At 40.5% G+C, this 24,468-nt stretch overlaps 2 protein-coding genes across 3 annotated transcripts in view; both read right to left on the bottom strand.

The window, feature by feature from the left end:
• The window catches only part of LOC138961696 (adhesion G protein-coupled receptor B1-like), a gene marked incomplete in the record, with an annotated part of 72,384 nt that extends 68,023 nt beyond the window's left edge, over positions 1-4,361 (bottom strand). The window contains 1 exon segment of the mRNA XM_070333366.1: positions 4,054-4,361. Coding sequence (XP_070189467.1) covers positions 4,054-4,112 — 59 coding nt within the window.
• Positions 4,362-9,147: 4,786 nt separating this feature from the next.
• LOC138961695 (uncharacterized) overlaps positions 9,148-24,468 on the bottom strand; it is a 64,908-nt gene continuing 49,587 nt past the window's right edge. Inside the window, exons 26-33 of one of the 2 annotated variants that reach the window (XM_070333364.1) lie at positions 23,323-23,449; positions 22,815-22,856; positions 21,652-21,738; positions 19,815-19,863; positions 17,286-17,464; positions 16,417-16,485; positions 15,497-15,598; positions 9,148-12,980 (exon numbers count right to left, since the gene is read on the bottom strand). In XM_070333364.1, the coding sequence (XP_070189465.1) occupies positions 12,654-12,980; positions 15,497-15,598; positions 16,417-16,485; positions 17,286-17,464; positions 19,815-19,863; positions 21,652-21,738; positions 22,815-22,856; positions 23,323-23,449 (982 nt within the window). In that variant the 3' untranslated portion in view covers positions 9,148-12,653. The remainder of the gene's footprint in view (positions 12,981-15,496; positions 15,599-16,416; positions 16,486-17,285; positions 17,465-19,814; positions 19,864-21,651; positions 21,739-22,814; positions 22,857-23,322; positions 23,450-24,468) is intronic. The other variant, XM_070333365.1, reaches the window with a different exon arrangement.

The following is a 24,468-nucleotide window of genomic DNA, read 5'->3' as shown; positions in this document are numbered from 1 at the left end:
GTCAGAGTCAGAGACAGAGACAGAGACAGACAGAGACAGAGACACAGACACAGACACAGAGACACAGAGACAGCGACAGAGACAGAGTCAGAGACACAGACGAAGCTTAAACAGGCTTTTGTACATGGACGAAATGATGTAATTGTTATATTTTGGAGTGTATATAATAATTGTGCTATTTGCAACACTAATTATTGGAGTCCAAACATTATTGTGGAATGTATGCGGGTTGGTTTGAAGTGCGTTATTCCTGTAACATCGCATATGTTGCAAGGTTGTGTCCGAATCGTGGAACGGGCTATAGTCACCCGGTAACGCGCGGTGAACAAACCAGGTCAAGCTGCAGAAAACAAGTTTGTTAATATGTGTTGGGCACAGTAGTGCAAATTAAATAATGTTCATTTCACCTGGTAGGGTAACATAATGTAATGCATAAATTATATTATCGTGTATCTATAGGCTATTTAGCAAGTAAAGGAATTAATATAGTTCTAGGTCAGCGGTGTACGAATACACGTTGACACCCCGTCAACGAAATAGGCCCGGTTTTGAGTTAGTACTACCCGTGAGAGACAACGGTACGGTCGCAGACGTATTGGCGGCGCGAGTGCTCGCATCACCCGGCGGTTGTAAGTTGAGCTTGTGTTATTGACTTGGCGGGTGAATTATTGTTTTCGTATTGCTGTGGCTGGGTAGATGTCGTTGTCTAATGTTTGTTTTGTTTGTGTTTACGTTTGGTATAGTTGTAATATTGTTGGGACACGGTGAATGTGAGACATGTTATATCCGTGGGAATTTGCACGGGAGAGATAAGGGTGACATCGACCGGTCCATTACAACATGTGTATAGAGTGCCTCGGGATGTATATATTAACGCATGTCTGGAAGTGATATATGGTGAACGTACAGTGGAGTAATATGTGTGTAATTATTTGCATATAATTATAAAATATCGTTCACATGGAAAAATCACACATATCCAAGATGGCGGCCGACATCCCGACAACTTTAGTATACTTATAGTATTGATCATGTTGTGTTATATCTTCATATTATAGTGTGTAATAATATGCGGGGATGTATCATACCTGTGCAGGGATATGGGTGTTGCGACATGCAATCGTGGTCATGTAATGTAATGTAAAGTTGGATACCACAATCTAACATTTAGTGTACGTTTGTCCAGGTATTTGTAACATATCACATGGCGTTATGGTCATGATAAAGACAATAAGTTTATAGGTTGAAGCGAACTATAAATATTATTGTAAAGCCCCGTTTTATAGCTAATGCATTAAATAATTATCCTTTTCCATATATGGTTGCCTGGTGTAATATTCGATCTTGATGTCCATCGGTATTATGCGCAAAGAGGTTGCATTACCGATGAGCACTAACACAACCATCGATACACGCCAGGTAGCTAGGGATGGTGTTGTTCAGTATTAACGTGCTGTTTTATTATATGCAGTTGGCCGGAGAGAACGGAGGAGGGACGTATGATTACGTGAAGGCGTTAAGACTGGACAGTGGGGAGGCTATCGGAAGGTGACTGCGGTTCACGGTGACGCATGCAGGGCCTCACATCCATGAGAGGTAGCATAGGACAAATGTCCTGGCCAATGTAAAAGTGATAGGACATTTGTCCTGAACAAAAACAAATCAATAGGACATTTTTTTCCCGTAACAAAACGTAAATATGATTAAACTTGACTAGTTTCTTGGCACGAGGGTAAAAGAACAAAAATACTTTTCTTGGCAAAAAGTGAGCAGCTTTGACTGCCACAGCTGCCCCCTTTTCTTGTTTTGTCAGCTGTCGGGTTTCAACTATCTCCTTGTCTCTCTGGAGAGATGGCACAAGCACACTAACAGCATGGTCTTTGGTTTCTTGATGATCGGTAAGGGCCGATTTGCGAACGGTTGGAACAGCAAAACATAAGTTTCCTCTCTGGGTCATGCAACATCCACGGGAATGATGTCGCCCAGCTTGACTGAGACGAAGTTACGCGTGGGGGTGAGGGAGGGGGTAGTGTCTTTCTTCGGCTCCGATGTTTGACTATCGCGATCGGGCTCTAACTGCTCTGGGGCTGGAGGAAGCTCAGTTTCCGTGCTACTGACAGATGATGAGGGAAGGGACTTGGAGTGTAATTTCTTCTGTCCCTTTTCTGGGATCGCGGTTTTCGTTTGTTATTTTCGGGAAAAGCGCGAAGGGAGGCAACTCTCAACTGGCTTCAAGCATTCCGAGTTGCGAGCCTTGGAAACTCTTTGGTACTAGAGGCACAAAGTATCTAATTTCGTCTGCTACACATCGCTTCGCAATACATCGATAACATAGCATTCAAACTACTGTAAATTAAGAAGTACTGACGATGTCCGGATCAAATGATAGAATAATCGGACATTGACCACTTTGTGACAAAAACAATAGGACATTTGTCCTCCTGCATGAAAAATGTATAGGACATTTGGAAAAAATATCCTCATATGTCCGATGTCCGACGTGGATGTGAGGCCCTGCCGCATGAAGTGCGACATGGGTCACCCCGACAAGAAGTACCACACAGAGTGTACGCGGGACCAACAGAAGACGGCAAGAGGAAGGAGTTTGGTCAGCTCTACAATTGCCTAGGAATCTGGGGAACAGCTCTGAAGGATGGAGCTGGGGACGACGAGCTTAGGCAGTCGGGGACCTTTCTAGTGGGTCAGACTCAGGGAGCTGCGGCATTCTGAGGAGGGGAAGGACATATAAGGCCTTGGAGGCGTTGTGTATCCCTAAAAAGCTAAGTACCCTGGCGCTGTTAAAGTATGTGTCTGTGTTCGTGTGATTTGGTGATGCAACATTATTGAGCGCCGGATACGAACAGACTATAGAACCAGGAAGGCTGTTTAGGACTGGAGGGGAAGGACATATAAGGCCTTGGAGGCGTTGTGTATCCCTAAAAAGCTAAGTACCCTGGCGCTGTTAAAGTATGTGTCTGTGTTCGTGTGATTTGGTGGTGCAACATTATTGAGCGCCGGATACGAACAGACTATAGAACCAGGAAGGGTGTTTAGGACTGGAGTTCCAGTATAATTTCATGTGAATTCATGTGTTGTCAATGTGTGTAGTATGTGTATGTGTTACCCGTTAAATGTGTGGATGTTATGTGTATAAATTTGTGTTTATTATATAAAGCTTATAAGTTACATGTGGTTCCTTTAGTCTTTTTATACATAGTGACGTCTGTCTCCACTTGTAATCTTTCTTGGGTGTGCGTTGAGTGAATGAGTTGGGTGTTTGCGTGTGCTCCCAAGATTGCTCAATCTTGAGGGGATAAGCCGTCACGTGTCAGTAGGCTACATGTAGTGTATTTGTTGTTTTAGTGATTTTTCACTACCTACTTTATTCATGTTTTTATTACTTAGTTAGTGGAAGAATCTTTTGTAATGTATGTTTGATGGTGTATGCCTTTAATTAAGCCTTGTTGACTATGAATGTAGATGTAAATGCTTGTATAACTGTGTTTTAATTTTAAATGTGTCAAGCGCAAAGAGCATAATTGTAAAGTTATGATGTTGCGCTATATAAATGCTCATTTATTATTATTATCTCTCTCAAGGACACACACACACTGAGTCTCTCACTCACACGAACATCATACACACAAAACCCACACTCATACGCACAGACAGACGGACACACACACCCTTACAAACACACAATCAAACCAAACACACACACACACACCCACGCACGCACACACGCGCGCACGTACACACAAACACACACACACACCCACATAAACAAGCACTCACACAGACACAAATTTCATACACATAGTCAGACAGACATGCACACCCTTTCTAACAAACAAACATACACATGTACACACAAACACACACATTATACACTTTCGCTCTCTCTCTCTCTCTCCTCTCTCTCTCTCTTACACACACACACACACACACACAAACACACACACCGGCACAAAACACACACACACAAACATACACACACACACACACACACACACACACACACTCGTAAGTAAGCTTATTGAGGTTACACCCTACCTTAAAATCAGTTTTAGCGACGACAAATCCAGACTGTGCACTCCAAACACTTTTGCCATGCACACTGTTGACACTGACTTATATACATAAAACGTTCACACGAATGAGCCACATCAGAATATGAAACAGGGTGCGCAGATCTTCAGTCACGCTGCTGGGAATTAAAACACAAAAGGACAGAATGCGGCCGCTGTAAGGTCCTCTGAATGTAGCACAAAGCAAATACCAGGTAAACCAACTACTGCATTGAAAAGCTAAATCACGGTTGGTTGATTTTCAATGCAGCAACCCTTCGACACCGTCCCGCCTGGTGTATCCTTTCTTGCTAATTGCAAGGCTCTGCCCTTTTTCTGAGTTTTTTGTTTTGTTTTAGCCGACGAATAAGCAAACTGTGTGTTATGCCCTTCGTGTACACTACATTGAGGTGTGCACGTTAAAAGATCCCACGATTGACAAAAGGGTCTTTCCTGGCAAAATTGTATAGGCATAGATAAAAATGTCCACCAAAATACCCGTGTGACTTGGAATAATACGCCGTGAAAAGTAGGATATGCGCCGAAATGGCTGCGATCTGCTGGCCGATGTGAATGCGTGATGTATTGTGTAAAAAAATTCCATCTCACACGGCATAAATAAATCCCTGCGCCTTGAATATGTGCGCAATATAAATTGCATAAAATAAAAATAAAAAAATAAAAAAATTAATCCCTGCGCTTAGAACTGTACCCACGGAATACGCGCGATATAAGCCTCATATTGATTGATTGATTGATGAAACTTGAGTTGTGTGTGACACACCGCTCACCTTCACTACTCGTAATTTCCTCGTGTCAAATGCGAGATTCACAGACACAAACTAAACGGTGTACATTTCTGTCAAGACGTTGTATTTGACAGCCATACGTTTAGTTTCCTCTCTAATGTAAACTAAATTACACCAGCCGCCAATTTATTCAGTAACTATCAGACAACAGTACTGTTTGCCGCATTTCAGTCTGAAAGGTAAACTATCTAAAGAGCAAATCTTAAACGAAAAGAGGCAGAGCGTTGTTAAGAATCTTAAACGAAATGAGACAGAGCGTTGTTTAGAATAGTGGCAGAGCGTTGAAAAGAAACTTAAACAAGTCGCGTAAGGCGAAAATACAATATTTAGTCAAGTAGCTGCCATTTGTCAGCAAGACCGTATACTCGTAGCATCGTCAGTCCACCGCTCATGGCAAAGGCAGTGAAATTGACAAGAAGAGCGGGGTAGTAGTTGCGCTAAGAAGGATAGCACGCTTTTCTGTACCTCTCTTTGTTTTAACTTTCTGAGCGTGTTTTTAATCCAAACATATCATATCTATATGTTTTTGGAATCAGGAACCGACAAGGAATAAGATGAAAGTGTTTTTAAATTGATTTGGACAATTTAATTTTGATAATAATTTTTATATATTTAATTTTCAGAGCTTGTTTTTAATCCGAATATAACATGGTTATATGTTTTTGGAATCAGCAAATGATGGAGAATAAGATAAACGTAAATTTGGATCGTTTTATAAATTTTTATTTTTTTTTACAATTTTCAGATTTTTAATGAGCAAAGTCATTAATTAATTTTTAAGCCACCAAGCTGAAATGCAAAACCGAACCCCGGGCTTCGTCGAAGATTACTTGACCAAAATTTCAACCAATTTGGTTGAAAAATGAGGGCGTGACAGTGCCGCCTCAACTTTCACGAAAAGCCGGATATGACGTCATCAAAGACATTTATCAAAAAAATGAAAAAAACGTTCGGGGATTTCATACCCAGGAACTGTCATGTCAAATTTCATAAAGATCGGTCCAGTAGTTTAGTCTGAATCGCTCTACACACACGCACACACGCACACACACACACTCGCACATACACCACGACCCTCGTTTCGATTCCCCCTCGATGTTAAAATATTCAGTCAAAACTTGACTAAATATAACAAAAAGAGGCAGAGCGTCGTTAAGAATCTTAAACGAAATGAGGCAGAGCGTTGTTTAGAATCTTAAACGAAATGAGGATGAAAGTCGCTTGTTCATTTCAATGCTTGTTATTCGCTCAGGTGCCAGGAGAAAGGTTCCGTACAACTCTCGCTTACTCCATTGCACAGGTCGTTTGCATAATGAGCGATTACTTCCCTTTGGTTATTTGATATCTAAAAAGCAATTTTGTGACCGTTGTCTGGCGAATTGGACTTTTAAAAGGTCAACGGATATTCGCTGTGCTTTTCTTTGGATACACCTGCAATGATTTGCTCGAAAATGCTCCATAACTGTTCTAAATAATTACATGAATTAAGCAAACCTTCGCTTATAAAAAGGAGTCCCGACTTCCGTTCGTTAACATATTTTATGGGTACGCATTCGTCGAAGCAGACAAAACCCGTTGCATTCAGACATTCAAATCTGTAATCAAGCAAGCGCGTGAAGATGCTATGCTCTGTACTGCGCTAAACGCATTTTTATATTTAGTCAAGTTTTGACTAAATATTTTAACATCGAGGGGGAATCGAAACGAGGGTCGTGGTGTATGTGCGTGTGTGTGTGTGTGTGTGTGTGTGTGTCTGTGTGTGTGTGTGTGTGTGTGTGTGTGTAGAGCGATTCAGACTAAACTACTGGACCGATCTTTATGAAATTTGACATGAGAGTTCCTGGGTATGAAATCCCCATACGTTTTTTTCATTTTTTTGATAAATGTCTTTGATGACGTCATATCCGGCTTTTCGTGAAAGTTGAGGCGGCACTGTCACGCCCTCATTTTTCAACCAAATTGGTTGAAATTTTGGTCAAGTAATCTTCGACGAAGCCCGGACTTCGGTATTGCATTTCAGCTTGGTGGCTTAAAAATTAATTAATGACTTTGGTCATTAAAAATCTGAAAATTGTAAAAAAAAATAAAACTTTATAAAACGATCCAAATTTACGTTTATCTTATTCTCCATCATTTGCTGATTCCAAAAACATATAAATATGTTATATTCGGATTAAAAACAAGCTCTGAAAATTAAATATATAAAAATTATTATCAATTTTTTTTTTTCGAAATCAATTTAAAAACACTTTTATCTTATTCCTTGTCGGTTCCTGATTCCAAAAACATATACATATGATATGTTTGGATTAAAAACACGCTCAGAAAGTTAAAACGAAGAGAGGTACAGAAAAGCGTGCTATCCTTCTCAGCGCAAGTACTACCCCGCTCCTCTTGTCAATTTCACTGCCTTTGCCGTGCGCGGTGGACTGACGATGCTACGGTCTTGCTGCGTTGCATTGCGTTCAGTTTCATTCTGTGAGTTCGACAGCTACTTGACTAAATATTGTATTTTCGCCTTACGCGACTTGTTATCATTTCCACGAGTTTTCATTCATAAACGAGCTGTTAACTTCTTCTTCTTCTTCGTTCGTGGGCTGAAACTCCCACGTACACTCGTGTTTTTGCACGAGTGGAATTTTACGTGTATGACCGTTTTTTACCCCGCCATTTAGACAGCCATACGCCGTTTTCGGAGGAAGCATGCTGGGTATTTTCGTGTTTCTATAACCCACCGAACTCTGACATGGATTACAGGATCTTTTTCGTGCGCACTTGGTCTTGTGCTTGCGTGTACACACGGGGGTGTTCGGACACCGAGGGGAGTCTGCACACAAAGTTGACTCTGAGAAATAAATCTCTCGCCGAACGTGGGGACGAACTCACGCTGACAGCGGCCAACTGGATACAAATCCAGCGCGCTACCGACTGAGCTACATCCCCGCCCATGTGAAAGTAATACCGACTTTTTGAAACTGAGCCCATTACAGAAACATTACGATCACATGGGTAAGATTACCTCCTTAAACTTGCATCGGTACAGTTGTGGCAGGGCGTTTTGTGAAAACAGTACTGATGATACACTTGATAGCGGATAATGTAGTGCGTCCCGGGACCTGCTCTATTCAGATTTAGTGCGTCGTTGGACCCCAAAGATGAATTCCTAGTACATGTTTTCGGCTACTAGTGCGTATAGTACGCATCAATACACATTTTGGTTGTGTGTGAGTGCATTCACCTGCTTGAGACATTTTCCCGCATCATTATGTCTACGCCTGGTTGAGACATTTTCCCCGTATAATTATGTCCAGGGCTATTTTGTGAAGTTCTCTAACGGTCATAAAAAGAGCGGCCATGAAAAGTTAATGAGAAGAATACGACAGATAATATGCTGTGTGAAAAGGTCACTAATCACTTTGCAGAAATCACATTGTAAATGAGTATATAACTCACCGCGTGAACAAAAACAGGTGCTCAGTTACAAAACGCCAACAGACACATTAATTAAGGGAAATGCTCATAAAAAACAATTTAAGGAGGTTAAAGTGAATGATTAAACATTAACGCATGTTTATGACGACATATGCTAGTGCAGGTGCTCGTATAGAAACCTCACTTATTTTTCTTTTCTGTAAGGTTATTTGGAAAGGTATAGCATGCATTACACACACACACACACACACATACACACACGCACACACACACACACACACACATACAAACACACACATACAAACACACACATACAAACACACACATACAAACACACACATACACACAAACATGCACACACACACACACACACACACACATACATTAAATCAGTTTTGAAATGGATACTTTGAACGAATGCTGATGACGACAGATGTTCGGCAGGTGCTCGTATAAAAAAAAGCCTAGCAATTCTTTCTTGATATGTCGTGAGAGCATGTGAGATAAAACTGATGTCATTTCTTGTTTTGTTCAGGTTTATTTAACAATTCTCTCTCTCTCTTTCTCTTCCCCCCCTCTTTCTCTCCCCTCTGACTCTCTCTTTCTCACTCTCTCTTCCCTCTCTTCGTCGTGTGTCTCAGCTTCTCTTTCCCCTACGGGAGTGTGTGTGTGTGTTTGTGTGTGTGTGTGTGTGTGTGTCATTCTGTGTGTGTATGTATGCGTGCGCATTTGTTTGTTTTGTTTTTGTTGTTGCTTCAGTGTGAGCCAGTAAGAATCAGCACAAGTAGACTAGTTAAAGAAACGACAATAAAAAAAAATAACTCCTTGACTGTCACACTACGTATCTTTTTGTTTTTAATAACATGAAAACAAAAATCAGCATTTTGACAAGGGAAACAATCGCTGTATATTAATCCTTGCGTTGCAACAAGGTGATTGCCTCCCCTGGAGACCATTTTATCAGTGTTGGGGTGTTTTACTTTGTATGTTACATTTTTTAACTGATATCTTCCAGCACCCAAGGGGTTCCTCAGAAAAAAGTTACCGACCTCAAATGTGTTTGCCTTGACACCACATAAACACACATTTATTTTTGTTTGGTGTTAGTATATTTAAGCAGAAATGAGAATTTGAACCTTGAAGTCTGTCTTATCTTTGACTTCTGCTAAAGCAAGAATCTTAACAGTCTCAAAATTGCAGTCTTAATAATGACATGTAATTTGCTCATCTGAGGGGCAGTTTAAGCAGCAAAGTATCTGGCTTTCAATCGCAACATGAATTAAATCATCAGCAACTACGGAACAAAAGATACAGCCACTCACAAAACGAAAGTCTCTGAAAGTCATTTAGAGCGCTTACTTCCCTTTTGTTATTTGAAAGTCTCTGTATTTTTAACCACGATCAGAACTATACCAACAGCTAAATACCGACCATCTTGAACACACGGCCAGTACCGTATAACTGGCCTTGATACGGAACGATTCAAGGGGGGCAATCTCAGTCATCTGAAAGAGGGAAATCCAAACGCAATCCGCCTTGTTCGATTTTATGGGCTTGGACGATAGAGAAAAATAAGAAAAGCAAAAGCTGGAGTCCAGTCTGGACGAAACTGCTATCAAGAACGCAGAATTGATTTTTTCTGAGTTTTTTTTTTTTAGCCGTAAGCGCCATTTCTCATTTCTCATAACTGCTGTTCACAATGCGGCCGCAGTGAAACCAACAAAGGGGCCTCACTCTGGAAGAGTTTCCTGCTCCGATAAACATGGCGCTTACGGCTAAAAAAAACTCAGAAAAAATCAATTCTGCGTTCTTGATAGCAGTTTCGTCCAGACTGGACTCCAGCTTTTGCTTTTCTTATTTTTCTCTATCGTCCAAGCCCATAAAATCGAACAAGGCGGATTGCGTTTGGATTTCCCTCTTTCAGATGACTGAGATTGCCCCCCTTGAATCGTTCCGTATCAAGGCCAGTTATACGGTACTGGCCGTGTGTTCAAGATGAATACCGACGTCTTGGGATAAGGATCAGAGCAAACCGGAAGTTTACAGAGCAAAATTTAAGCGTTGAATGAAGCTGTCAAAGTCATACACGCAGTATAGGTGGGGTTTCAGGCCGCGTCCACGGTACAGAATTCTGTATATGATTCTCAGCCCTATCTTTTCAAACTCGTAGCCCCGGATAGTCATAAATAGACGACAGATTTAAAGAAAATATTCGAGACATCATTTAAAGAAACCGAAGGAAAGTTCTCTTTTTAGTAACTTTAATGAAGGATTTCTTGATCAAAAGAAATATCAGTCCAAACAAGGTTAAAATAACCAATAACAAAAATTAATAAAATCAAAGAAAGCAACTTACAGCAAAAAATTCAGACGAAACAAAGAAACGAACATGCAAGAAATAAACAGCAAAACAAAAAATAAACCAACCAGGTTAACACGGTGCCATGGTCACACAACAATTACATCTACAAATCAGTTCATGTTGTTATACTGTCGTGAACACTTTTCCATCCCACTATATTCATTATTACTTTTCCCAGAAAAGGAAGGGTATCATTTTCGGTTTTTTTAACGGACAGTGTACATAGTCTATCGATAATACGTATCATTTTCATGTCAGTTGCATGAAGTGTAGCTTATACTTGCAACGCACCATGGCACAGGTGAAAAACAGCAACAGCAACAGAAAACACTCTATCGACTCCTCTTCGAATCATTAGCTAAGGTTGGGTGGAGTTTTAAAATTAGTGTCCACGAATAACGGTGTTAAAAGCAATGCTTTTTGTCCCTGTCCTGTTGGAAACAAAGGACATACACAAATCAGGTTAAAAAAAAAGCCACATTGTTCCTTCGCCTACACCAGATTTGTTATGCATGTCAAAAACAACAAGCAAAGCAAACAACACCAGATAATCAAACAATGAAATGAACTGAATGAAATAAGTTCAGATAACCTTACGGAGATAGTTAAAGTTAAGTAAAAATTTGAAGAAATAAGAAGACAAAATGGTTCTGTCGATCATACAAAGAGCTGAAACATGCAATTCAACCTTCTAATCAATCAACAAAAACACACACACAAAACAAACAGAAAACAACCTATTCCTTCAATCTTACTTGGGAGGTAAAAAACACAAAGGTCGAGCAATTGACAGGTTCAGTGATCCTCAAAGTCAGCAGGTTCAAAAGTAGACGTTGCAATATCGGTCAAACCTATAGTCCTCGTCAGATTAGACCATTGGAATTAAAAAAAATACAACAGTTTTAATAACGAAAGAAAGGCGTTTTGTGTAAGCAAATCAAGAATACTAACATGCATCAGTAAGCAGTCAAAACTATCACAAAGGTATTGTTGCAAATGATATAGGTATGCCAGCATTCCCTGTATTTACATTAATAACGCACACACCGTGGTCAGTCATAGGCACCCAACACACAGCTTTACCATTCTGCAACCCACTTTTTACACAAACTCCACTTTATGTGGGCAAATAGAGAGTACTGACATGCACTGCTTAACAGTCAAAAACTGTCTGCTGATCTTGGTATTGATGCAAATCAACTACAAATGCCAACAAAGTTAATTGCATTTGCATTGACATCCCTCATATCATAACATGTTACACTTTCATGGCGGTCACAAACACAGCGTAGCCTATCCTAAAGTCTCAGGTACCTTGCACTTTGAGCGTCTGTGCACGTGGTAAATGCCTTTGTCCAAGACTAAACCTTGGTACAAGTAAAACATTTCAAGTAAGTCCACATCAGTTAGACAAACAAAAACATTTGCAGGAATAAAGAAACCGACTAAACAAGTCTTACCATAATCAACTGTCATAAGTAGCAAATATTTTTCAGACATTAGCATGTGTATGTCGTCAAAGTCTTACAGTGAATACAAAAACATTTTTGTGTCGGTCTTAATCCTTCACCATACTTCAAAGGCTCCCACAGATTAATGTGAAGCTGAATTCCACGCAACAGAATTCCAGATATATGTTCTGTACTCTCTTTTACGTCCTGGCACATGCTCATCGATCTATAGACTGTTCCGATAAGACATCACACACCCCTGAACCCCCCAGCCCTTTCAGCATGCCATGCTGATCAGTTCACTTGTATTTTGACTGGTGAAGGTATTGAAGTATCAAATAGGCGAAAAATGCGTCACTTGTTTGGAGTCAAATGCATTCTTTTACCTCATTCATCACTTTGAGGTGATTCTGAAGCCTAGTTCATTGCGTGAGAATGTTGCGCGAGGCAATTGATTGGTTGCAGCTTGGATACGAGAATTCTTCGGCTCATGAAACATAGATCTAAACAGATCCGAAGGATTTAAAGAAATTCACTGGTAGTCAACAGGTGGTTCGTGGTACAACATTGAGGGCTTGGCATCCACCTGAGTCGGCTGTCTGGTTTTGCCATGACGCTTATGAATTTGTTTCGGAGTGGCGAAAGGCTGGTAGTAGGAGGAGCCTACATTTTCGGCGCTGGAGCCTACATTATCGGCGCTGGCAGCCAATCGGTAAAAAGAAGAGGGGTGGGGCTGTTGGAAAGGGGATGGCCCAGAAGGGTGACGGACAGGCGGGTGCTGCTGACCGCGCCTCTGATGTTGCTGTGGTTTAGTGGACTGAGTCACTCGCACCCATCTGTAGCCGGAGGACAGTGCCGGCTGCAAGAAACAAATGAAAATAACTTTACAAATAGGCATATCATGATCAGTACCTTGAAAAACACACCAAAGAACAACATTATTCGATTCGTAAAGACACTAATATGTAAATGGATCATAATTGCTCAAGAAATATTCGAATAAAACATAAAGGAATGAATGAATACAGCCGCACTCGCCTGAACGAAACACGCTTAAGCAAAAAACTCGGATATCTGAAACCAAAACCAATTCCCCGCCAGACCCCCCTCTTTGTAAGACTATTTCTAATTCGGATAAGCAAAACTCTGTCAAAAAATAGCTAACTCAAACACGGACATCTCAAACGAGATTTTGACAGATAAGCAAAAATCTAAACACTGTCGGAGAGACTTTTTTTCTTTTTACATTTAGTCAAGTTTTGACTAAATGTTTTAACGTAGAGGGGGGAATCGAGACGAGGGTCGTGGTGTATGTGCGTGTGTGTGTGTGTCTGTCTGTGTCTGTCTGTGTGTGTGTGTGTAGAGCGATTCAGACTAAACTACTGGACCGATCTTTATGAAATTTGACATGAGAGTTCCTGGGTAGGAAATCCCCCTGACGTTTTTTTCATTTTTTTGATAAATGTCTTTGATGACGTCATATCCGGCTTTTCGTGAAAGTTGAGGCGGCACTGTCACGCCCTCATTTTTCAACCAAATTGGTTGAAATTTTGGTCAAGTAATCTTCGACGAAGCCCGGACTTCGGTATTGCATTTCAGCTTGGTGGCTTAAAAATTGATTAATGACTTTGGTCATTAAAAATCTGAAAATTGTAAAAAAAATATGTTTTTTATAAAACGATCCAAATTTACGTTTATCTTATTTTCCATCATTTGCTGATTCCAAAAACATATAAATATGTTATATTCGGATTAAAAACAAGCTCTGAAAATTAAATATATAAAAATTATTATCAAAATTAAATTTTCCAAATCAATTTAAAAACACTTTCATCTTATTCCTTGTCGGTTCCTGATTCCAAAAACATATAGATATGATATGTTTGGATTAAAAACACGCTCAGAAAGTTAAAACGAAGAGAGGTACAGAAAAGCGTGCTATCCTTCCCAGCGCAACTACTACCCCGCTCTTCTTGTCAATTTCACTGCCTATGCCGTGAGCGGTGGACTGACGATGCTACGAGTATACGGTCTTGCTGCGTTGCATTGCGTTCAGTTTCATTCTGTGAGTTCGACAGCTACTTGACTAAATGTTGTATTTTTGCCTTACGCGACTTGTTTTTTTGTTGCTTGAAAAACACGTCAGGAAGATAAACATATTTTGTCACGGCTATAATTATCCTACGGAAACGAACACGTCACCTGTTTTTGAGTATGCGGGGAAACTGATGACGTGTAGAAGGAAGATATCTTTGTAAAGAGCAAATAGTGTATGTGCTCATTTTGAGCGAGTGGTGATGATCAAACCACAATAAACATGCAGCAAAACAAAACATCTATGTTTACGGAGATTTGATCTTGATTTATGACCACAGAGACAAATTGTCTAATTTTGTTTCTTTTCTTTCTTTAATGAAGAGCGTTTCATTAAACATTACATTTACTATGATTTACTTCGAATCATTTTAACAAAAGCGTTGTTGCTTGTGGAATCTTTGGTTTTGTTTCTGAGATGTGTCACTGTTTTCACCATTTATTTTTACAGTTGGCGTTGAGGTATTAAGAAAGCCCCACTGAAGAAAGCACTTGTATCTTGTCACTGTTTTGATCTTATTCATTTAAACACACACACACACACACACACACCACGCACAGAGAGAGAGAGAGAGAGAGAGAGAGAGAGAGAGAGAGAGAGAGAGAGAGAGAGAGAGAGAGAGAAACATTTTAAGTGATGTTACAATTTATCCTGAAAAAAACCTCGCTTAAGCCGAACTGCAGGGTAATTTCTCGGGAAAAGTTTGGCTTATCCGAACTCGGATATATGCACAAACTCGGATAAGCGAAACGATTTTTCATTCCCCGGGCGAGTTCGGCTTAAGCGTGTTTGACTGTAACTCAATTTTGTGAAATGAGAAAATAAAGAAATAGCTGGCTAACTCACCAAATACCTAATGAAATCACGAAATAAATGTATACAACGCTATCCAAGAGAGAATACATCAGTACGGATTGAGCAAAAACAACATCAGCATTAAGATCACAGCAGTAAACATACCAGCTACAATCTGTAGACAAGAGATACTGCGCTAACTGGTTAAAACCGATATGTGTGCGGAGTGTGAAGGTCCTAGCAACGACTTACAAAATGTACAATTTAGTCTCGTGACGTTTTAATGTTTTCGTTGTTAAACTTTGTCCTGACTAAGCTGTATCTCAGAGAAAACGAAGTTTTGCTTGTGAACGACGCTGAAAGAAAACAAGTTGAAGAAGAAGGCGTGAAAAGTGTGTGGCAGGCTAAGCGTTGCTAGGTTACGCCCTTCAAGATGCATTACGTTACATTATGAGGGAAAGACAGACATTGACAAGTGTTGTTACCACTGCATCATGATAAACAGGATTCCTCAGTGCTGGAGTAATTCCGATGTATGGTGCTGACAAGGAGAAACGGCCGCCTCTGCTTCTGGCGTAAGCCCCACCCTGGGAGAGAAAACACATGAGGGGTTATATAAGATGATGGTGACATTTTCATGACACACCACACGCAAGACAAGCTTATCGCTCAACGGACTCACCTTCGTTTTGAACTCGTCAGTAAGAATATCAAGAAAAGTGAATCATATTCATATTCTCGTATACATTTTCTAAATCAGATCATTTGACCTTAGATGGTCATTGGGAAACCCATAAAAACCCACCTGAGCTAGTCACATGACATCAGCAACTTCCTACGAGTGGAAAGGCGTCACATAGGAACATCCTCTTGTGTTATTTAGAAAAAAAAGAAGTAAAAACAAGTTGGAACTAAATTATTTTAAGTGTAAACCTATTTATTCAGCATGCATCAGAGAGTTTACTGGCCCAATTAATATGCCTTAAGAGTGAACAGCTGAGTGAACAACGATTGTCATGATTGCAAAAACGATGTGTTATAGTTACACAGAATGTGCATCTTCACGTCGATTACAACATGTTTACGATGCTGCCAAATGGTGTGTGAGTATGTGCGAGTGTGTGTGTGCTTGTGTGTGTGTGTGTGTGTGTGTGTGTGTGTGTGTGCTTGTGCGCGCGTGTGTGTATGCGTGTGCTCATGTGTGCGTGTGCAAAGCTGTGTACGTGTGTTTACGTATCTAGATCGGTGTCCGTGGGTGCACCCATGTACAGTATGTATTCATGCGTACGTGAATGCGTTTATGCGAGTGCATACGTGCGTCTCTGTATGTACAGCGATGTGAGGTTGTTTACGTGTGTGTGTGTCTAGGCATGCTTGCGTTCAGATGCAGTTGCGTGTCTTATACCATGATGTTGTAATCGGATATCCTGGTGTCGGCACCATACACGTAGTATAGACGCCTCTGCTGGTCATCCTGCAGGATATATCAACACTCTTTAAAATCACCAGAGTTTTTCTGTGGCCCGAGCTGATACAGCAGATCCAAAGGAGATAAATTGCTATGTTTTTTTCTTCTTCAAATTTTGAAGTAAGTAGTGTGAAAAGCCATGAGCTTTTTAGAACCTTTTACATTGTTACTGTGATAGACATAAACCAAACTAATTTCAAAAACCGTGTAACACAATGTAATCTGAGAAAGAAAATAACTTGCATCAGACTCGGATAGCTATTTCGGTTGTAGGGACGTTTAAAAAACACTATAACCAAACAAGTCCCTTCAAAATGTTAAAGACTCTCAACATAAAACACCACCCCACCTCTTATACTTGCCAACTTTTAAGACTCCTCGCAATATCAATGACGGCGTTTCGCAAGAAAGACACACGCTCGGCCATGAGTAATTTAATCGGAATTGAAGGCGCTTGATAAACAGATAACAGAACATGTTTTATAAATGTTCTTCCAGATTTTGTCAGTGCCAATCTGCAACTAGTCTTGAGATTGATATTAACAACTAGATCCTGATAAACGATGCAAAGCTACCTGCCAAATTGGTTACTCATTCAGAGACAGACTGAAAGTGGGTGGTTCTGACGACTGCTGATAATTTCTTTATTTGGTGTTTAACGTCGTTTTCAACCACGAAGGTTATATCGCGACGACTGCTGATAATCATGGACTTGCTTTTATGTGGATTAAAGAGAATACTATTTGTGGAACATCATATGGAGAGCCTCTTTGGCAAGTTGTTTTACATTTTCAAATTACATTTACCCGTCCATCCATGGTTGACTCGTTCATCTGAATATTGATAGGTGGCTCTTGAGCTGGCGGTGCCCGCGTTATTCCGGCAACCGGATTCCTCAAGGCCATGACCTTGGAGCTGTCCAGCATGCTCAGTTTGGAAGCCATCTGCTGCACCTGTCGGTCCACTTGCAGGAAGGGAGAGATAGCTGCAAGTACATAACATCAAGAAAAGTCCAGTTGAGAAGAAGAAGAATAAGAATAAGAAGATAATGCATGACGGAGAGGAGGGCGAACAAAAAAAAGTAATACGAGGAGAAGTAGTACGCTTAAGAATATGCCGAAAAAGAAAGAGAAGGATTGCAAAGAGAGGACAGAGATGAGAAAATGTAAAAGGGAGGAGAAGGTGGAAGGAGGAAAAGAAGGAGGAGGATCGAAGGAGGAAGGAGGAGTATGGTATGCCTGGGTCAAGTAGCATGCGTTGCCAGAACTGCTGATTACTCGGTGCATGTCTCAGTATTCTGATTTATTGCTTCATTCAAAAGACGCTGTGATCACACGCACGTGTGCCGGCCACAAAAGGTGACATTTTTCAGTCCGTCTCATAAATGGAATTATCAGCATATCAGTTTCATTAAAGGGAACCTGTGTTCTTGATCCTATTTGCAAAATTTGTTTCTCAAAATGGCTTGTCGAATGGAAGAGCTGAAGAATGATCGAGCCTGATGTAACCTGATAAGCACAAGAGCACAATCATTATCTGGTATATAATTTCTACAAAGGAAAAAGCAGCCTCCTGTTTCACACAACAGCACAACAGTTGTTAAACAGATTTCCGTGCATTAAGTTATAAACTTGATGGTATGCTATGTGTTTGCAGAAGATTTTAGAAACGAATTCAAATTTCCACATCAACGACTATTTTGTGCATGGTCACATTTCAGTACTAGCGACCTTTAATCACAAGCACGCATGCAATCACTGCATAAACATTCCATTTTATCTATTCATTTTAATAGACAATAACATGCAATCATTATATATAGCTATTCTGATGGACACGTGGGGGGATTCGGGGGCTGTGATTGGATGGTCTCACACATCCCTTTTCCGATCATCAAAGCATAACGCTACGGAAGTTGGCCATTTTTGCCGATATCCAAACGATATCGGCAATAACAAAGACGCATGGTTCCGGTTTCTTCCACGTGTATAAAGTACGCGCATACCTCGCCAGGTTTGTTTCTGTGGCTATTCAACAGACGATGCCATTTGCTTTGTGTGTGTTTTTGTTGTTGCTTAAAGTACATGACATACATTACGTGTAAAATCCAGTTCTTTAACAGGCAACAAACCTTGCAAATTTCCAGAAGCTGCAATCTGAAGCGACCTACCTCTGATTCTAGCAGACGATCTCTCCAATGTTTAACACAAAATCAGCAAACTCTCCTGTCACATAGAACGTCCCTAGTATAGTGCAATGTTGAAATGAAGTTACCGGTCTGAAACATTTCGTCGTTTCTTCTGAGACAATCCTTTTACCGGTCTGAAACATTTCGTCGTTTCTTCTGAGACAATCCTTGTTCTGAATCTCTTATCATCTACAGATTTACCGCAGTCTTCACCACGCGAATTCCCAACAGAAGTCAGACTTTCGAACATACCATCTACGTAGGCAAGCATGATACGTCATGACGTCATATGATTCCTAACATATTGACGTAATGCTAAGCATCCGGTTATCTCGAGTTTTCTCCGTAATACATGTCCGTGAGTTTTTCAATGTTCGGTTATTTCCGTGGCTTCATGCAGAAAGGGAACCGTCGTCTGCAATCAACGACATGGACCATGGACATGCTGACAAAAACATGATTTTAACACAGAATTTAATGTCAGAATAGCTATATAAACGCTATTGTGTTTTCATCGTAGCAATAGGGTGCGATATTTAGACTCGAACAAGTATAATGCGACTCGTCTTCGACTCGTCGGCATTATAGCCTACTTGTCTCGTCTAAATATCGGGCCCTATTGCTACGCTGAAAACACAATAGCTGTTAACGTTATTTGTATTTTTGACCAAAATATGACATTTTACACAGATCGAGACAGTCATAGTTCCTCCAAGACCGCGTATCGATCGATTCTGGTAAGAATCCCTTTTAATTGTTACGATTGAACGGACACAAACATGCACTTTTTTGTCTTGGCTGGCCGCCTAAATATAAAGTTTTGTCGGCCTCTAACGTTGCAAGGCTTAAAGAAGGGAAATCCAAAGCAGTGTTACTGTGATGTTTTTCCAAAACATATTGACAGTGTTGTCTTTCTTGTTCGTGTATAATGCTGCTGTGGAAAAAGATTAGGCCCGACGACAAGAATGTCAACAATCTAATCATATAATAATCTTTGATTTTGTCAATCTTTGTCAAATTTTGTAAACCCAAAAATGCAACCTCTAATGCGAACATTTTGCCAAATTGATAACATGAAAAAGTATGAAACAGACACATACTACACAACATTTGCATACTTTAAACACGTTTTCAATCTACAACTCACCTTTTCGGTCCAAGTCATTTGATGACATATTGGATTCGCTTGTCTGCTTCTGTAAAATAAACAAAGATAAACAAAATAGGAACACACCTGGGAGAGGTAAGAACATTTGGACTCGTGATGCTAACAGTCACTAAAGAGTGCAAGGGTACCAAAGCTATCAAACGCCGATCGATTAAGAGGACATAGTCAAGTTTGAGTCATCAAAATATATGAGGATTCTCTCTGTCAATATTTTACAGGCATTGTTACAAATTATTAGGTTAAAGGCACAGTAAGCCTCCCGTAAACCATCACAGATACTGTCAGGCTTTTACACACAGTACAAACACCCTTTCATTTAAACACTCACCGCTTGAGAAAATCCTAAGTGCCTTCCGTAAAGAGCGAGGAATTTTCACAGAATTTATTTTTGCGTGGTTTATCTTACCCCTGAGCCATCGTGAACCCGTGTGATCCAGTTTCCTTTTTTTTCCACAATTTAGTCGTCAGTTTGTGATTTCAATGCGACTCGCTGTAAGCTTATCTGCAATAGCACGTTATTGTGTAGCCTACCTCTGAATCTAAAACGCAACAAACGGCTGTGAGTCACACGAACTAGAGCGGTGGCGGTTGACCGTTCAAAGGAACTGGCGCTATGCAGAACCGTCGTCTGCTACGAGAACCACGACCTTGCGTGACCCTGCTTCCGGGCTTTTCTTTTTTCAAACTTTCAAAACTTTGAATTGTACTGATCTTGTCTTGAGGAAAGAAGAATTATTTTATGATTAAGAATGTTTGTGTAACAAGCTGTCAATTTATTATTTAGATTTTAAAAGTTAGGTCTAGCGCCAAAACGAGGCGTCCGATTTTGATACTGATCACTCAAAAATTAATTCTTTGAAAATTGCTCGCTCTTTACGTAGGGCACCTAGGATATTCTCAAGCGGTGAGTGTTTAAACGAAAAGGTACTTGTATTGTGTGTAAAAGCCTGACAGTATCTGTGATGGTTTACGGGAGGCTTACTGTGCCTTTAAGATTAACTATGAAGTTTAAGCTTCACAATGATTACTATGGTGACAAAATGAAATGAAGAAATGAGTGCCCGCACGACTTGCTTTCGTCATACTTAACGAGTCAGAAATGGTATAATGCCATAGCTCTATAAACGCTCAAGAAAATAGTAATTGTCTGCTTATTGAACTGAACTTGACCTCCGTTATGACCCTGAACACTTAACAGGATCGACCAAACGAGAGTCATGTCCGGACCCTGTTAAGGTTATTAAACTCTGCAAGTGTGTGAAATTACAAAGATCTAGGTTAAAAAATATTCGTGAACATAATAGGTTTTCATGACTCAACGGTTACTTTGAAATTCAAAATGTGCAAACACCAAGCAGACTTTGGTAAAATTAATTCTAGAGGTCATCAAACATGGGAGTGTGTAAAGTTTAAAAGCTATCCCTTACAATTGCCATTTTGTATCAAAAATGGCCCCACAATGACCTTGAAACTTGAGTAGGGTCAACCAAGCTTGCGACATGTCTGGAGGCAATCCAACCCTGAGAGTCTGAAGTTCCAAAACTGTAACCTTAACAAGTGATAATTCTCAATCTACTGACCCAACATGACCCTTGGAATTCGACAAGGGTCAACCAGACTTCCATCATATCTGAACCTTAGAAGTGTGAAAAGTATAATATTGATTGACATTCAGCCATTTAAAAAAAGGGGAAAATATTTTCTATGACACTGCAGATGAATATATATGATCGAGGCTGTCAATTTGTCAATGTCAGGAATCGAAAACTTTCCTTCGGTTTGTTACAGGTAAAAGGAGGAGAAGCAATTGTCTCACCTGAGTGACATACTTTGATGACGAGTCATCTACACCTTTGGAATTGGTCTGATAGCGTCGTAGTTTGTGCTGCATACCCTCCCTTACCTGTAAAAGTGTGTACACGTGTAACTAGAAGAGAGAGAGAGAGAGAGAGAGAGAGAGAGAGAGAGAGAGAGAGAGAGAGAGAGAGAGAGAGAGAGAGAGAGAGAGAGAATTTTTTAAGCACAATGACCCAATACTGCAAAGTGGGGTTGGATTGGGGAGGGGTATTCGAACACTCAATCACATATCGGAAGCCGAATCCAAAAGTTCACGTACATGAGAGAGAGAGAGGACTGTACATTAACTGTTAACAAGAAGAGCAAACGCTCGATCGAGTCACTTTCGCAGTTCTGAATATTATATGAGGCATCAGATGGACAGGAAGAAATTGCTATTCACAACACAATGAGTCACGTTCACATAAAATTTGAGCCCGGTCACTTTTATAGTTTCCGAGAAAAGCCCAACGTTAAGTTGTGTGTTGCCGAACAGAAAAGGCTAGTTATCTCCCTTGTTTTTCTGATAACGTTCGTAAAAGGCTACAGATGTAAATACTTTGATGTAAAGAATAATCCTACAAAGTTTCAATCACATCCGATGAACTTTGTCAAAGATATAAAATGTCTAATTTTTCCTTTGACGCTGACCTGTGACCTTGAAAAAGGTCAAAGGTCAACGAAACCATCGTTAAAGTGTAGAGGTCATTGGAGGTCACGACTAAACAAAATATGAGCCCGATCGCTTTGATAGTTTCCGAGAAAAGTCCAACGTTAAGGTGGTGTCTACGGACGGCCGGCCGGCCGGCCGGCCGGCCGGACAGACTAACACTGACCGATTACATAGAGTCACTTTTTCTCAAGTGACTCAAAAATCAAAACGATCTTGTTGACCCAGACATGAAGTGGTTTTAACACATTTGTTTCAGAGAGAGAGAGAGAGAGAGAGAGAGAGAGAGAGAGAGAGAGAGAGAGAGAGAGAGAGAGAGAGAGAGAGAGAGAGAGAGAGAGAGAGAGAAAGAGAGAGAAGAGATACATATAGGGAGATAAAGATGATGTAATAGGATTCAAACGTAAAGGGACACAAGTTTGAAACAGCTGCATTAAGCTTCGTGGACCCACACTCGTGACACAACAATTTACCTGTTTTGACAGCAGGCAGTGTAGAATAAAAATCATCAGGCCCTGAAACAAAATATCTATGCTTATTAAAGACTGATTTAAAAAAAAAACTTAAATTGCCATTTCTACCGCTTATGTATTAATAACAGTCGAATAATAATTACATTGTTAACAAAGCGAAATACGGAACTCAATGCCGCCAAAGTGTGAGGCTGGTTAAACATCATTGGGTTAAGTCCTTTGCACACGTAACAAAAACATAAATACACACACACACACACACACACACACACATACACACGAACACTACACACACACACATACACACACACACACACACACACACACACACACACACACACGAGAGGGAGAGAGACAGAGAGAGACAGAGAGAGAGAGAGAGAGAGAGACAGACAGACAGACAGACAGAGGAAGCAAGCACAAAAGAAGATTGGGTAGAAAAGAAGGAAGCACATTCTAAGAAAGAACAAGAGCACACACTTAGGATTCAATGTAAAACAGTCCCAACCTGTAACGAGTTGAAGACGACAAAGAGGATCTGGAACACCACAGTGTCGTCGTTGACGGACATGACGCCAAAGATCCAACTCAGGCCCAGAATGGGAGTCATCACACATATTGCTTTCACCACAGACCTGAAAACACATAGGGAGTTTAGTGTTGATACAAATATAAGTTTTCAGGTTTTTGTGGACCAAACAAAATATGTCCAAAACCAACACAAAATTTTACTTTCACATATGAGTTGACGATATAGACTTGATGGGGTGTGTTACTTTGCTTTTCAGCGCCAACAAATATACTAAGCAATCAAAATGTGTTTTGAGTTGTGTTCTCAGCATCTGATGTGTTGATCTACCAGTGAGAGCAGAAGGTGTGACCAAATCAGCACTGGCAATCCGCCGCTTTAGCGAACCAAAATTCCCGTTGTCTTTACCGCTTGAGGGCAGGGGCACCAACACATTCTGAAAAACCTGAAAGGCTAGGGTCGCTCTGGTTGGGTGCAAGTTTCCGACACGGCCGAACGCAAAACTACCTTCCCGCATCAGCTGCTTCAGTCTTCGATAACCTCTCTGATTTTCACATGTTCTTCAAGCTCACATAAAGGGGCTTTCATGGGTGCCTTCATTTATTTGCGTAGTTTTTGCAACACTGCAAGCGTAGTTTTCGGAAATACATCGCATAATGCAAGGTTGAAGATTCGATTCAATGAATGCAAGACAAAAGCAATATGGCGGCCAGTGGCGCTCTTTTTCGCACATCACGTGAGCTCTTCCGGTTTCAGTTAAGGGAACAGTCGGATCAGTCGCGCGGCGAAAATATTACATCGGATTTACAAAAAGAAAAAAAAAGAAAAGAAATGTAAACCGGATTTTCCGGCAAGAGAATTGTGCACAAAACCGGATTTCCGGCGAGGAACCGGAAAGGTGTTAGCCCTGTGAGGGGCAACACGCGTGTGTTCAACGCTAAGCGTGGTGGACATGCCCAAAGAAAGAGAAAGACAAGAATTTCGCCGCCTAAAGAGGCTCTCTACTGTAGCAAAACGTGTCTTCAAGACTATCATTACACTATCCAACTGTGTACAGACACGACAACAATCAAATTTAATACATAATTCAGGCCTGGACAGAGTACATTTGTTTTTCTTATCACA

Source organism: Littorina saxatilis, linkage group LG3 (assembly GCF_037325665.1).
Source record: "Littorina saxatilis isolate snail1 linkage group LG3, US_GU_Lsax_2.0, whole genome shotgun sequence".
In the NCBI taxonomy this organism is placed as follows: Eukaryota; Metazoa; Mollusca; class Gastropoda; order Littorinimorpha; family Littorinidae; genus Littorina; species Littorina saxatilis.
The sequence above is the reverse complement of the archived record's forward strand: the minus strand, read 5'-3'. Positions and strand labels throughout refer to the sequence as shown.